At 38.7% G+C, this 16558-nt stretch overlaps 1 protein-coding gene across 1 annotated transcript in view; it reads right to left on the bottom strand.

The window, feature by feature from the left end:
* LOC113930383 (centromere protein V-like protein 1) overlaps positions 1–16141 on the bottom strand; it is a 28287-nt gene extending 12146 nt beyond the window's left edge. Inside the window, exon 1 of the mRNA XM_027607590.2 lies at positions 16036–16141. Coding sequence (XP_027463391.2) covers positions 16036–16141 — 106 coding nt within the window. The remainder of the gene's footprint in view (positions 1–16035) is intronic.
* Between the last annotated feature and the right edge of the window lie 417 nt (positions 16142–16558).

The following is a 16558-nucleotide window of genomic DNA, read 5'->3' as shown; positions in this document are numbered from 1 at the left end:
ATCCCCCGTTCACTAATTTGTCTGGAACCACACAGCAAGTCAATGGTAAAACTGGAATTGAAACTCAGGATGTCTGACTCTGAAGCTAAGCTCAACATGTTAGGAGATCATGAAAATCACAAAGTTGCTTAGAGCCTCAATTTCAACGTCCATAAAATGGGAAGAAACATAGGAGTTTCCACATAGGAAAGCTGTTTTTATTATGTATTTTTTTAAAAGATTATATTTATTTATTTGTCAGAGAGAAAGCACAAGCAGGGGGAGTGGCAAGCAGAGGGAGAAGCAGGCTCCCCACTGAGCAAGGAGCCTGACGTGGGACTCAGTCCCAGGACCCTGGGATCCTAACCTGAGCCTAAGGCAGGAGCTTAACTGACTGAGCCACTCACTTGTCCCAGAAAGCTGTTTTTAAAATATGTTATTAAAGAACAGAGCTTAATGGCTGACATACAACAGGCACTCAATAGTTGCTTAAAATTTTTTTAACTGTGATAAAATACATATAAAATTTATTATGTAAAAAAATTTAAATCTAAACAATTTTAATTTTATCATCTTAAAAAATTTAAAATTTAAAAAATTTTTAATTTTATTATCTCAAAATTTTAAATCAGTAGTATTAAATATACTCATACTGTTGTACAACAAAGCCATAAAACTTTTTTGTCTTGCAAAATGGAATCTCTATAACCATAAAATAACAACATCCCATTTCCCCCCACTCCAGCACTTGACAAATGTTTTATACTTTCTGCTTATGAGTTTGACTGCCTTAGACATATAAGTGGAATCATAAAGTATTTGTCTTTTTGTGACTGGCTCATGTCACTTAGGATAACGTCTTCAGGGTTCATCCATGTTGTACCATAAGTCAAGATTTCTGTCCTTTTTAAGGCTGAATAATATTCCACTGTATGTGCATACTACATTATCTTTACACACTTATCCACTGATGGACACTTGGATGGCTTCCACCTGTTAGCTATTGTGAATAGTGCTGCTATGACCATAGGTGTGCAAATATCTCTTCAAGACCTTTCTTTTAATATTTTTGGATATACACCCAGAAATGGAATTGCAAGATCATACAGTAACTCTAATTTTAAATTTTTTAATGAACGAACTTACTGTTTTCCACAGTGACTGCACCGTTTTACATTCCCACCAACAGTGCACAGAATTTACAATTTCTTCACATCCTTGACAACACTTGTTGTTTTCCATTCATTTTTTTAAAGAGCAGCCATCCTATGGGTGAGTGGTGATATTATAATTTTGATTTGCATTTCTCTAATGATTAGCAATTTTAAGCATCTTTTCATATGCTTGTTGCCAATATGTATATAATTTTTGTAGAAATGTCTATTTAAGTCCTTTGCCCATTTTTAAAGTAAGATTAATATTGTTGTTACTGAATTGTAGCGGTTCTTTATATATTCAGGATATTAACCTCTTATCAGATATAGGATTTGCAAATGTTTTCTCCCATTCCATAGGATGCTTTTTTCACTCTGTGCATTGTGTCCTCTGATACACAGTTTTTAATTTTAATGTTCAATTTATCTATTTTTCTTTTGCCTATGCTTTAGGTGTCATATCCAAGAAATGATTACGAATTTAATGTTATGAAGGTTTCCCCCTGTTTTCTTCTAAGAGTTTTATAAGTTTTGCTCTTATGTTTAGGTCTTTGATTCATTTTGACTTAATTTTTGTATATGGTATAAGTTAAGAGCCCACCTTCATTCTTTTGCTTGTGGATTTCCAGTTATCTCAACACCATTTGTTGAGAAGACTCTCCTTCTTCATTGATAGTTATTAGCACCCTTGGTCTATATGTTTGTCTTCATGCCAGTACCACACTCTTATTTTTTCCATACTTTTGATTAATGTAGCTTTGTAATATGTTTTGAAATCAGGATGTGTGAATTCTCCAGTTTTGTTCTTTTTCAAGATTTTTGGGGGCTATTTGGAGTCTCTTGATTTGCATTTCCCTGATGATTATTGATGTTGAGCATCTTTTCATGTACCTGTTGGCCATTTGGATGTCTTTTTCAGAATAATATCTATTTGATTCCTCTGCCCATTTGTGAATTAGATTTTTGTTTTCATTGTTATTGAGTTGTGTGAGTTCTTTATATTTTGGATATTAACCTCTCATCCAATATATGATTTGCAAAAATTTTCTCCCATTCTTTAGGTTGCCTTTTCATTTTGTTGGGATTGTTTTTTTGTTGTTGTTATTTACAGAATCTTTTTAGTTTGATATAGTCCCATTTGTTGATCTTTGCTTTTGCTGTTTGTGCTTTTGGTGCCATATCCAAGAAATCATTACCAAGACCAATGTCGAGAAGCTTCTTCCCTACATTTTCTTCTAGGAGTTTTATATCATAAGGTCTTATGTTTAAGTTTTTGATCCATTTCAAATTAATTTTTGTGAATGGTGTAAGATAGAGGTCCAGTTTCATTTTTCTGCATGTGTTTATTCAGTTTTCCCAATACCATTTTTTTTAATTTCCTTTTTTTGGTTTTTGTTTTTAGATTTTATTTATTTATTTGTCAGAGAGAGAGGGAGACAGAGAGCGCGTGTAAACACAAGCAGGGGAAGCAGCAGGCAGAGGGAGAATCAGGCTCCCCGCTGAGCAAGGAGCCCAATATGGGATTCCATCCCAGGACTCTGGGATCATGACCTGAGCCAAAGGCAGATGCTTAACTGACTGAGCCACCCATGCATCCCTCCCAACACCATTTGTTGAAGGGGTTACCCTTTCTTCATTAGGTGTTCTGGGCTCCCTTGTTGAATATTAGTTGACATAATATCTGAGGGTTTAATTCTGGGCTCTCTATTGTGTTCCATTGGTCTGTGTGTTTATTTTTATGCCAGTACCTTACTGTTTTCATTACTGTAGCTTTGGAGTATAGTATGAAATCAGAAGTCTGATGCCTCCAGCTTTGTTCTTCTTTCTCAGGGTTGCTTTAACTATTTGGGGCCTTTTGCGGTTGCATACACATTTTAGAATTGTTTTATTTTTATTTCTGTGAAGAATGCCATTGGAATTTTAATAGGAATTGCATTGAGTCTATAAATGGCTTTGGGTGGTATGGACATTGTATTTCTGACTCATGAACATGGGATGTCTTTCCATTTGTTTGTGTCTTCTTTGATTTCTCTCAACAAAGTCTAGTAGTTTTCATTATACAGATCTTACACTTCCTTGGTTAAATTTATTCCTAAATATTTTATTGTCTTTGATGCTCTTGTGAATGGGATAGTTTTCTTTACTTCTTTTTCAGATGTTTCATTTTTAGTGTATAGAAATGCAACTGATTTATGTGTGTTGATTTTACATCCTGTAACTTACTGAATTTATTGATTAATTCCAGCAGTTTTTGATTGTGTCTTTGGGATTTTTTTTTTTACATACAAAATCATATCATTTGCAGATAATGAAAAATTTACTTATTCCTCTCTGATTCAGATGCCTTTTATTTCTTTGTCTTCCTAATTGCTTTAGCTAGGACTTTCAGTACTATATTGAATAAGAGTGATGAGAGTGGGCATTCTTGTCTTGTTTACCATTGAGTATAATGTTAGCTGTGGATTTGTCATATAAGGCCTTTATTATGTTGAGGTATGTTCTTTCTATACCCAGTCTGTTGAGAATTTTTATCATGAAGGGATTTTGTATTTTGTCAGATGCTTTTTCTGCATCTATTGAAATAATCATGTGATTTTTCTTTTATTCTTGTAATTTGGTGTATTACATTTATTGATTCATGTATGTTGAACCATCCTTCCATCCCAGGGATAAGTCCTACTTGGTCATGGTGTATAATACTTTTATTTTTATTTATTTATTTAATTATGTTATGTTAATCACCATACAGTACATCATTAGTTTTTGATGTAGTGTTCCATGATTCATTGTTTGTGTATAACACGCAGTGCTCCATGCAATATGTGCCCTCCTTAATACCCATAACTGGGCTCACCCATCGCCCCACGCCCCTCCCCAATGAAACCCTCCATTTGTTTCCTGGAGTCCATAGTCTCTCATGGTTCATCTTGCCCTCTGATTTCCCCCCCTTCAGTTTTCCCTTCCTTCCCCTAATGTCCTCCATGCTATTCCTATATTCCACATATGAGTGAAACCATATGATAATTATCTTTCTCTGCTTGCTTATTTCACTTAGCATAATCCCCTCCAGTTCCATCCATGTTGATGCAAATGGTGGGTATTCAAATGAATAATATTCCATTGTATATATGAACCACATCTTCCTTTCCATTCATCTGTTGAAGGGCATCTTGGCTCCTTCCACAGTTTGCCTATTGTGGACATTGCTGCTATGAACACTGGGGTGCAGGTGCTCCTTCTTTTCACTACATCTGTATCTTTGGGGTAAATACCCAGTAGTGTGGGAAAAGATGGCAGAGGAGTAGGGGACCCTATTCCAACTGGTCCCCGGAATTGAGCTGGATATCTACCAGACCACTCTGAGCACCCAGGAAATCAGCCTGAGATGTAAGAAGAACTGGATCTCTACAAACAGACTATCCCAGGCGGTTGGTTTCGAGGTATGAAGTGGGGAGCCATAGTTCCCTGGGCAGATATCAGAGGATAAATGGCAGCAGGAGGGAGCCTGGCCATGGGGATCCTACACCGCTGGTGAATGACAGCCTCCAGCACTGGGGACAGGCCACAAACTCATGGACCAGTAGCAGCGGGGAAAGGACTTTAGAGTGGCCCCCTGGGACAGAAACCCCGGAGCTGCGGGGTCGCCTGTGCAAACTGGGAGCAGCTGGCGGTTTTAGAAGCACAAAGTGCAGAGACGTGCCCTGACCTGGAGGCAGGACTGGGAGCACTGCAGAGGGGCGCACAACCCAGGACGCTGCAGTTTATATCAGCACAGACAGAAATGGAGACAGTGTGGCCTGAAGAGCTCACTGAAGAACAGACTGATCTGTCTGCTCTGAGGCAGAGGGTTGGAAATGGTCTCTTCTGCTCTGACTCTTGGAAGAGATGCGGAAAGCCGCCAGGGAAAGCCGCCAGAGAACAAAAGCCCCAAAAACTGGTTCCCGCTGAGCCCATCCCCTGACACAGGGGGGCAGGGCAACTCTGCCCAAACAGGGTTGCCTGAGTAACAGCGTGGCAGGCCCCTCCCCCAGAAGACAGGCTAGGAAAAGAAGAGGCCAGCTACCCTAAGGTCCCTAGAAAACAGGTGCATCTTGCTTGGGTTGTGGTCAATAATTTGGAATCTCTACATTCCCACAACCACCCATCAACAGAACGACTAGGAGGAGGAACCCCCAACATAGGAAAGACTCAGAGATTATGACCTACACCACAGATTTACAAATGGATGCAGATATAACCAAGATGTCAGAGATGGAATTCAGGCTAGCAATTAAGATAATAGCTAGAATGGAGAAATCAATTAATGGCAACACAGAGTCTCTAAGGGCAGAAATGAAAGCTGAATTGGCAGAACTTAAAAATGCTATCAATGAGATCCAATCTAATCTAGATAATCTAGAAGCTAGGATAAGTGAGGCATAAGAACGAATTAGTGACCTGGAAGACAATTTAATAGATACAAAGGGAAAAGAGGAGTCAAGGGAAAAACAACTCAGAATCCATGAAAAAAAATCAGAGAAATAAGTGACACCATGAAGTGTTCCAATGTCAGAATAATTGGAATCCCAGAGGGAGTGGAGAGAGACAGAGGACTAGAAGATATATTTGAGCAAATTGTAACTGAGAACTTCCCTAATCTGGGGAATGAAACAAACATTCGTGTCCTAGAGGCAGAGAGGACCCCTCCCAAGATTAAGGAAAACAGGCCAACACCCCGGCATGTAATAGTAAAACTTGCAAATCTTAGAACCAAGGAAACCATCTTAACGGCAGTTAGGGGGAAGAGATTCCTTATGTACAGAGGGAGGAACATCTGAATAACGTCAGACCTATCCACAGAAACCTGGCAAGCCAGAAAGGCCTGGCAAGACATATTCAGGGTACTAAACGAGAAGAACATGCAGCCAAGAATACTTTATCTGGCAAGGCTGTCATTTAGAATGGATGGAGAGATGCAGAGCTTCCAAGACTGGCAGAAACTGAAAGAATATGTGACCACTAAGCTGGCCCTGCAAGAAATATTAAGGGAAGAAAGAGAGAAAGGTCTTTCTCCTATAAAAGGAGAAAGACCCCAAGAGTGCTATACAACAGAAATTTACAGGGACAATCTATAAAAACAACGTCTTCACAGGCAACATGAATACAGTTAATTCATATCTTTCAATAGTCACTGTCAACGTGAATGGCCTAAATGCTCCCATAAAACGCCACAGGGTTGCAGATTGGATAAAAAGACAGGACCCACCCATGTGTTGTTTACAAGAGACTTATTTTGAAACTAAAGATATATCCAGACTGAAACTGAAGGGATGGAGATCTATCTTCCGTGCCAGTGGACCTCAAAAGAAAGCTGGGGTAGCAATTCTTATATCAAAAAAATTAGATTTTAAACTAAAGTCTGTAGTTAGAGACACAGAAGGACACTATATCATTCTTAAAGGGTCTATCCAACAAGGAGATCTTACAATTGTAAATATCTATGCCCCCAACATGGGAGCAGCCATCTGGTTAAGCCAACTGTAAACAAAATAGTCATATTGATAATAATACATTAATTGTAGGAGACCTCAATACTCCACTCTCAGCAATGGACAGATCATCTAAGCAGAAAATCAACAAAGAAACAAGAGCTTTGAATGACACACTGGACCAGATGGACCTCATAGATATATACAGAACATTCCACCCTAAATAACAGAATACTCATTCTTCTCCAGCGCACATGGAATTTTCTCCAGAATAGACCACATACTGGGTCACAAATCAGGTCTCAACTGATACCAAAAGACTGAGATTATTCCCTGCATATTCTCAGACCACAATGCTTTAAAATTGGAATGCAATCACAAGAAAAAAATTGGCAGAAATTCAAACACTTGGAAGCTAAAGACCACTCTGCTCAAGAATGTTTGGGTCAACCAGGAAATCAAAGAAGAACCTATACAATTCATGGAAACCAATGAGAATGAAAACACATCGGTCCAAAACCGATGGGATACTGCAAAGCGGTCCTAAGGGGGAAATACATAGCCATCCATGCCTCACTCAAAAAAAAAAAAAAAAAAAAGAAAAATCCCAAATTCACCAACTAACTCTACACCTTAAAGAACTAGAGAAAAAGCAACAAATGATGCCTAAGCCACACAGTAGAAGAGAAATAATTAAGATTAGAGCAGAGATCAATGAATTAGAAACCAGAAACACAGTATATCAGATCAACGAAACTAGAAGTTGGTTCTGTGAAAGAATTAGAAGATCGACAAACCACTGGCTAGACTTATCCAAAAGAAAAGAGAAAGGACCCAAATTAATAAAATTATGAATGAAAGGGGAGAGATCACGACTAACACCAAGGAAATAGAAACAATTATTAGAAATTATTATCAACAACTATATGCCAATAAACTGAGCAATCTGGATGAAATGGATGCCTTCCTGGAAACCTATAAGCTGCCAAGACTGAAACAGGAAGAAATTGACAACCTGAATAGACCAATAACCAGTAACGAGATTGAAACAGTGATCAAAAACATCCCAAAAAACAAGAGTCCAGGGCCTGATGGATTCCATGGGGAATTCTACCAAACATTCAAAGAAGAAATAATACCTATTTTCCTGAAGCTGTTTCAAAAGATAGAAACAGAGGGAAAGCTTCCGGACTCATTCTATGAGGCCAGCATTACCTTGATCCCCAAACCAGGCAAAGACCCCATCAAAAAGAATTTCAGACCGATATCCCTGATGAATATGGATTCCAAAATCCTCCACAAAATCCTAGCTAATAGGATCCAACAATACATTAAAAGGATCATCCACCACGACCAAATGGGATTTATCCCTGGGATGCAAGGGTGGTTCAACATTTGCAAATCCATCAATGTGATAGAACACATTAATAAGAGGAGAGAGAAGAACCATATGGTCCTCTCAATTGATGCAGAAAAAGCATTGGACAAAATACAGCATCCTTTCCTGATTAAAACTCTTCAGAGTATAGGGATAGAGGGAACATTCCTCAAGTTCATAAAATCCATCTATGAAAAACCCACAGCGAATATGATCCTCAATGGGAAAAAGCTGAGAGCTTTCCGTTAAGATCAGGAACATGTCAAGGATGCCCAGTCTCGCCACTATTGTTCAACATAGTACTAGAAGTCCTAGCAACAGCAATCAGACAACAAAAAGAAATAAATGGTATTCAAATTGGCAAAGAAGAAGTCAAACTCTCTCCCTTTGCAGATGACATGATACTTTATGTGGAAAACCCAAAAGACTCCATCCCCAATTACTAGAACTCATACAGCAATTCAGTAATGTGGCAGGATACAAAATCAAAGCACAGAAATCAGCTGTTTTCTTTACACTAACAATGCAACTGTAGAAAGAGAAATTAGAGAAACGCTCCCATTTACAATAGCACCAAAAACCATAAGATACCTCGGAATAAACCTAACCAAGGAGGTAAAGGATCTCTACTCTAGGAACTACAGAACAGTCATGAAAGAAATTGAAGAAGACACAAAAAGATGGAAAAACATTCCATGCTCATGGATCGGAAGAATAAACATTGTTAAAATGTCTATGCCGCCCAGAGTAATCTATACCTTCAATGCCATCCTGATCAAAATACCAATGACATTTTTCAAAGTGCTGGAACAAACAATCCTAAAATTTGTATGGAATCAGATAAGACCCCGAATTGCCAAGGAAATGTTGAAAAAGAAAAACAAAGCTGGGGGCATCACGCTGCCTGATTTCAAGCTATATTACAAAGCTGTGATCACCAAGACAGCATGGTACTGGCACAAAAACAGATATATAGACCAATGGAAGAGAATAGAGAGCCCAGATATGGACCCTCAACTCTATGGTCAAATAATCTTTGACAAAGCAGGAAAAAACATGCAATGGAATAAAGACAGTCTCTTCAATAAATGGTGCTGGGAAAATTGGACAGCCACATGCAGAAGAATGAAACTGGACCATTCTCTAGCACCATACACTAAGATAAACTCTAAATGGATGAAAGACCTCAATGTGAGACAGGAATCCATCAAAATCCTAGAGGAGAACATAGGCAGTAACCTCTTTTACATCGGCCACAGCAACTTCTTTCAGGATACATCTCCAAAAGCTAGTGAAACAAAAGCAAAAATGATCTTTGGGGACTTCACCAAGATAAAAAACTTCTGCACAGCAAAGGAAACAGTCAACAAAACAAAGACGCAACCCACAGAATGGGAGAAGATATTTGCAAATGACACTGCAGATAAAGGACTGGTATCCAAGATCTATAAAGAACTTCTCAAACTCAACACCCAAAAAACAAATAATCAAGTCAAAAAATGGGCAGAAGACATGAAAAGACACTTCTCTGAATCAGACATACAAATGGCTAACAGACACATGAAAAAATATTCATCATCATTAGCCATCAGGAAAATTCAAATCAAAACCACATTGAGATACAACCTTACACCAATTTGAATGGCAAAAATGGACAAGGAAAGAAACAACAAATGTTGGAGATGTTGTGGAGAAAGGGGAACCCTCTTACACTGTTGGTGGGAATGCAAGTTGGTACAGCCACTTTGGAAAACAGTGTGGAGGTGCCTCCAAAAATTAAAATAGAGCTACCCTGTGACCCAGCATTTGCACTCCTGGGTATTTACCCCAAAGACACAGATATAATGAAAAGAAGGGCCATATGCACCCCAATGTTCATAGCAGCAATGTCTGCAATAGCCAAACTGTGGAAAGAGCCAAGATGCCCTTCCACAGATGAATGGATAAAGAAGATGTGGTCCATATATACAATGGAATATGACTCAGTCATCAGAAAGGATGAATACCCAACTTTTACATCAGCATGGATGGGACTGGAGGAGATTATGCTAAGTGAAATAACTCCAGCAGAGAAAGTCAATTATCACATGGTTTCACTTATTTGTGGAACATAAGGAATAACGTGGAGGACCTTAGGAGAAGGAAGGGAAAAATGAAGGGGGGGAATCAGAGGGAGAGATGAACCATGAGAGTCTATGGACTCTGAGAAACAAACAGGGTCTTAGAGGGGAGGGGGGACGGGGGACTGGTTAGCCCGGTGATGGGTATTAAGGAGGGCACATACTGCATGGAGCACTGTGTGTTATACGAAAACAATGGATCGTGGATCACCACATCCGAAACTAATGATGTATTGTATGGTGACTAACATAACAATAACATTTTAAAAAGTTTTTTAAAAAGTAAAAATAAATAAATAAATACCCAGTGGTGCAATTGCTGGGTCATCTGGTAGCTCTATTTTTAACTTTTTGAGGAGCCTCCATACTGTTTTCTAAAGTGGCTGTACCAACTTGTATTCCCACCAACACTGTAAGAGGGTTTCCCTTTCTCCTCATCCTCTCCAACTATTGTAGTTCCCTGCCTTGTTAATTTTTGCCATTCTAACTGGTGTAAGGTTGGTATCTCAGTGTGGTTTTGATTTGAATTTCCTTGATGGCTAATGATGTTGAGCATTTTTTCATGTGTCTGTTAGCCATTTGTATGTCTTCTTTGGAGAAGTGTCTGTTCATGTCTTCGCATTTTTTGACTTATTTGTTTTTTGGGGTGTTAATTTTGAGAAGTTCTTTATAGATCTTGGATATCAGCCCTTTATCTGTAGTGTCATTTGCAAATATCTTCTCCCCTTCCGTGGGTTGCCTCTTTGTTTTGTTGACTGTTTCCTTTGCTGTGCAGAAGCTTTTTATCTTGATGAAGTCCCAAAAGTTCATTTTCACTTTCGTTTCCCTTGCCTCTGGAGACATGTCTTGAAAGAAGTTGCCGTGGCTGATGTTGAAGAGGTTACTGCCTATGTTCTCCTCTAGGATTTTGATGGATTCCTGTCTCATATTGAGGTCTTTCATCCATTTAGAGTTTATCTTTGTGTATGGTGTAAGAGAATGGTCAAGTTTCATTCTTCTGTATATAGGTGTCCAATTTTCCCAGCACCATTTATTGAAGAGACTGTCTTTTTTCCAATGGATATTTTTTCCTGCTTTGTCGAAGATTAGTTGACCATAGAGTTGAGGGTCCATATCTGGGCTCTCTATTCTGTTCCTTTGATATATGTGTTTGTTTTTGTGCCAGTACCATGCTGTCTTGGTGATCACAGCTTTGTAATATAGCTTGAAATCAGGCAGCGTGATGCCCCCAGCTTTGTTTTTCTTTTTCAACATTTCCTTGGTGATTCGGGGTCTTTTCTGGTTCCATACAAATATTAGGATTGTTTGTTCCAGCCCTTTGAAAAGTGCCATTGGTATTTTCATCAGGATGGTGTTGAAAGTATAGATTGCTCTATATAATCCTTTTAATATATTCTTGAATTTGGTTTGCTGATATTTTGTTGAGAATTTTTGCATCTATATTCATCAGGGATGTTGACCTCTAGGGGTTTTTTTCGTTTAGTGCCCTTATCTGGCTTTGGCATTATGGTAATGTGAGCCTCATAGAATCAGTTTGAATGTTCCCTCTTCTTCAGATTTTTAGAAGAGTTTGAGAAGGATTGGCAACAATTTTTCTTTAAATATTTGGTAGAATTCACCAGTGAAGCCATCTCATATTGGGGTTTTCTGTGTTGGGAGGTTTTAATTACTGATTCAGTCTTTTTACTCACTATTGGCCTGTTCTGATTTTTTTATTTCTTACTGATTCAGTTTTGGTAGGTTGTGTGTTTGTAGAAATGTATATCCATTTCTTCTAGGTTATCTGATTTGTTGGCATCTACCTGTAGACAGTAGTTTCTTATTATCCTATGTATTTCTGTTTTATCAGTTGTAATGTCTCCTCTTTCATTTCTAATTTTATTTATTTGAGTTTTCTCTCTTTCTTAGTCTAGCTAAGGATTTGTCAGTTTTGTTTATCTTTTAAAAAGCAGCTGACTTTTGTTAATCCTTTCTGTTGTTTTTCTGATCTCTAATTTATTTTTGCTATGATCTTTATTCTTTACTTTCTTCTGCTAACTTTGGGCTTAATTTGATCTTCCTTGATGTGGAGAGTTAGTTTATTTGAAATCTTTCTAATTTCTCAATATATGCATTTATCTCTATAAACTTCCCTCACAGAACTGCTTTTGCAGCATCCCATAGGTTTTGGTATATTGGGTTTCCATTTTCATTTGTTTTGAGATATATTTTATTTCCCTATTGATTTCTTCTTTCACTCATCGATTTTTCAGAGTGTGTTATTTAGGGGCGCCCAGGTGGCTCAGTCAGTTAAGCGTCAGACTCTTGGTTTCAGTTCAGGTCATGATCTCAGGGTTGTGAGATTGAGCCCCGCCTTGGGCTCGGCACTCAGTCTACTGGGAATTCTCTCTCCCTCTGCCCCTCCCCCTGCTTCTGTGGGTGCACACTCTCTCTTTCTCTCTCTTAAATAAATAAATAAATAAATATCTTTTAAGAAAAAAGAAGTATGTTATTTAGATTCCACATATTTGAAGGTTTTTCGGCTTTCTGTTTGTTAATTTCTAGTTTCATACCATTGTGATCAGAAAATACAGTTATATGATTTCAGTTTTCTTAAATTTGCTAAGATTTGCTTTGTGTCCTATGATCTGTCCTGGAGAATGTTCCAGTACACTTGAGTAGAATGTGTATACTGCTGCTGTTGGATGGAATATTCTATATATGTCTGTTATATCCATTTGGTCTACAGCATGTTTTAAGTCCAGTGTTTTCTTGATTTTCTGTCTGGATGATCCATCCATTGCTGAAAGTGAGGTATTGAAGTCTCCTCCTATTATTATATCATTGTATATTTCTCCCTTCAGATCTATTAGTATTTCCTTTGATATATTTGGGTGCTCCAATATTGGGCACATGTATTTATGATTCTTATATTTTCTTGATGTTTTGACCACTTAATCATTATGTAATGACCTTCTTTGTCTCTTGTTACCATTTCTGGCTTACAGTCTATTTTTTTTAAAAAGATTTTATTTATTTGACAGAGAGATACAGTGAGAGAGGGAACACAAGCAGGGGGAGTGGGAGAGGGAGAAGCAGGCTTCCCACAGAGCAGGGAGCCTGACGCAGGGCTCGATCCCTGGACCGGGGGATCATGACCTGAGCCGAAGGCAGACCCATAATGACTGAGCCACCCAGGCGCCCCTGGCTTACAGTCTGTTTTGTCTGATATAAGTATGGCTATCTCCACTTTCTTTTGGTTTTCACTTGTGTGGAGTATCTTTTTTCATCCCTTCACTTTGAGGCTGTTTGTCTTTAAAGCTGAAATGAGCCTCCTGTAGGCAGCATATAGTTGGGTCTTGTTTTGTTTTTGTTTTTGTTTTTTTAATCCATCTAGCCACTTCATACCTTTTATTGGTAAATTCAATTCATTTACACTTACAGTGATTACTGATATGTAAGGACTTACTGTCACCCTCTTATTGATTGTTTTCTGGTTGTTTTATATTTCCATTTTTTAATTTTTGCCCTTCTTTCTGCCTACCTTTGTAAATTGGTGGTTTTCCACAGTTATTTACTCTGTTTTCCCTTTTTTATGTTTTGTAAGTTTACTTTAGATTTTTCCTTTGCAGTTTCATGAGGCTTACATAAAACATCTTATAAATAAAACCTTCCATTTCTTGCTGACAGCAGCTTATCTACAATCATTTTTGAAGGCTTTGTTCTTTTATTCTTCCCTTTTTTTTGATGTCACAATTTACCTCTTTTTATGCTGTGTATTTGTTAACAAATCCAAGTAGCTATAGTTATGTTTAATACTCTTTTCCTTTAACTTTTATACTGTTGTTAAGTAATTAATATACCATTCTATTATAGAATTGGAGTCTTCTAAATCTGGCTATATATTTTTCATTTTATCAGTATGTTATATACTTTTATATGTTTTCATGTCTCTGATTATTGTCTTTTTATTTCAGCATGAAGAATTCCTTTCAACATTTCTTCCAAGGCAAATCTAGTAGTGATATACCTTCTCAGCTTTTGTCTGTGAAAGCCTTTATTTCTCCTTCATATGAAGGATAATTTTTCTGGATAGAATATTCTTAGCTGGCAATTTTTATCTTCCATCACTTTGAATATGTTAGTTTATTCTTTCTTGACCTATATTGTTTATGCTGTGAAATTTGCTGATAGCCCATTGGGTGTTCCTTTGTGGGTTGTACTCTTTCTTTCCTCCCTAGTGGTTTTTAGAATTCTTTTTTTTACCTTTGATTTTTGATGGTTTCATTATAATGTGTCTTGGAGAAGGCCTTTTGGCATTGAGATGATAGGGTCATCTGTTAGCTTCTTTTCCCCAAGCTTGGGAAGTTTTTAGCTACTGTTTCCTTAACTAAAATTTCTTCCCCCCTTCTCCCTCTCTATTCTTTCCTGAATCCTGATTATTTAAATGTTTTCCCTTTTAATTGAATCCCATAGATCATGTAGGCTTTCTTTGCTCTGTATTCTTTTCCCTTTTTTTTCTGTTGTAAATGTGTTGTTTCAAAATTCCTATTCTGCCAGTCATTATTCCGTCTTCCATCTGCTGTACTCTACTACAGATGCTTTCTGTTGCATTCTTCATTTCATTCATTGAATTCTTCAGCTCCTGAATTTCTGTTTGGTTCTTTTTTATAGTTTCAATCTGTTTTATAAGAGATTTTTTTAAGGATCATATTTATTTAGTTGAGAGAGAGAAAGTGAGCAAACGAGCGAGCGAGAGAGCACAAGCAGGGGAAGAGGCAGAAGCAGACTCTCCACGGAGCAGGGAGCCCGATGTGGGGCTTGATCCCAGGACCCCAAGATCATGACCTGAGCTGAAGGCAGGCGCTTAACTGACTGAGCCACCCAAGGGCCCTGTTTTATAAGACATTATAAGAGATTTTTCTCATGTATTTTTTTTCCTAATCTCATTGATCTGTCTTTTTTTAAAAGATTTTATTTATTTATTTGACAGAGAGAGAGAGCACAAGCAGGGGGAGCAGCAGGCAGAGGGAGAGGGAGAAGCAGGCTTCCCACTGAGCAGGGAGCCTGATGCAGAGCTCGATCCCAGGACCCTGGGGTCATGACCTGTGCTGAAGGCAGACGCTTAACCAACTGAGTCACTCGGACACCCCTCATTGATCTGTCTTTCTGATTATAGCTTGTTGAGTTTCTCTAATACAGCTATTTTGAATTCTTTATCAGTTGATTGCATTATTCTGTGTCTTTGGGTTCAGTTGCTGGACAGTTTTTGATACCCTTTCACAATGACGTATTTCCTTCATTTTTTGAGTTCCTTGTTCCTGAGTTGCTACTTTCTCATTTTAGGTTTTTTTACTTATTATCTTCAGATGGTGTGCTGTTTATTGGTGTTGTTTCTCTGGGGAATACCAGATTTATGAGGGATAGACCTGTTTTACTCTTGTTCCGTCTTATGGCAGATTTTTTAACCTTTGTGTTTTCTCTTGTTATAATTTGCCAAGCTGCCTGCAGAAAGCCTCTCTCTCTTTTGTTTTACAAAAGGTGGCACTGCAGCTCCAGTTTGTGTTTTCTCCCTTGCCCACAGATTTTGAACCATTTTTCTAAGAGTGCTCAGATTATCTGACCTGCTCTCACTGCCACACTAGGAAGCACATACAAGGAGCTGCTCACAAGGTAGGGTAGGTGGGTAGGCGGGAGCTTTGGGGATACCCACGTGCCTGGTGAGGCAATATGCTTCATTGGGGTACTCCCAAAGGCTTGTGGGCAGATTCCCGCTGAAGTCCTGAAGAAACACCTGGGAACTGCATTCCTTTAATGCCTTTTGATATTCACACCTGCTTCCTTCCTTTTCTCCTCCCTCCCTCCAGTGATGGAGGTCCTTCTACAGAAAGCAGGGTGCTACTGGAGAGAAATAGGCTTCTCTGGCTGCAGCTGCACTGAGATAGCCAGTCACTCACTGATTTTGCTCTCCACTCCTCCGTGGAAGAGGTTGCCACTTTCCAACTCCTCTATAGGAAGGTCACCACTGCTGCTGCCAAACAGCTCAGATCCTTGCAGCGTCATCCTGGGGAAGGAGGTGGCTCTGGTGATCCCTCCCTCTAATGTATGTCCAAATTCATCTCTGTCTCACTCCAAAGGTATGCTGGACTCTCCTTCAGGCAGGCTGGACTCTAACAGTTTTCTCATGTGTGGGTACCTGCCCAGGTGTGCCACTCTCCAGGTTTTCTTTCTGACCACAGCAGTTGGGGGTAGGGTGGGTTCACAACTTCTTTGGCTTCACAGCCCTTATAGAAGTCTTGTTTGTTTATTTTATTTTTTTAATATTTTGTTTATTTATTTGACAGAGAGAGAGAGAATGAGCACAAGCAGGGGGAGCGGCAGGCAGAAGGAGAAGCAGGCTCCCCACTGAGCAAGGAGCCCGATGTGAGACTCAATCCCAGGACCCTGGGATCATGACGTGAGCTGAAGGCAGACACTTAA

This window comes from Zalophus californianus, chromosome X (genome assembly GCF_009762305.2).
Source record: "Zalophus californianus isolate mZalCal1 chromosome X, mZalCal1.pri.v2, whole genome shotgun sequence".
Taxonomy (NCBI): domain Eukaryota; kingdom Metazoa; phylum Chordata; class Mammalia; order Carnivora; family Otariidae; genus Zalophus; species Zalophus californianus.
Note: the sequence above shows the minus strand (reverse complement) of the source record. Positions and strands in the feature narration are given on the sequence as shown.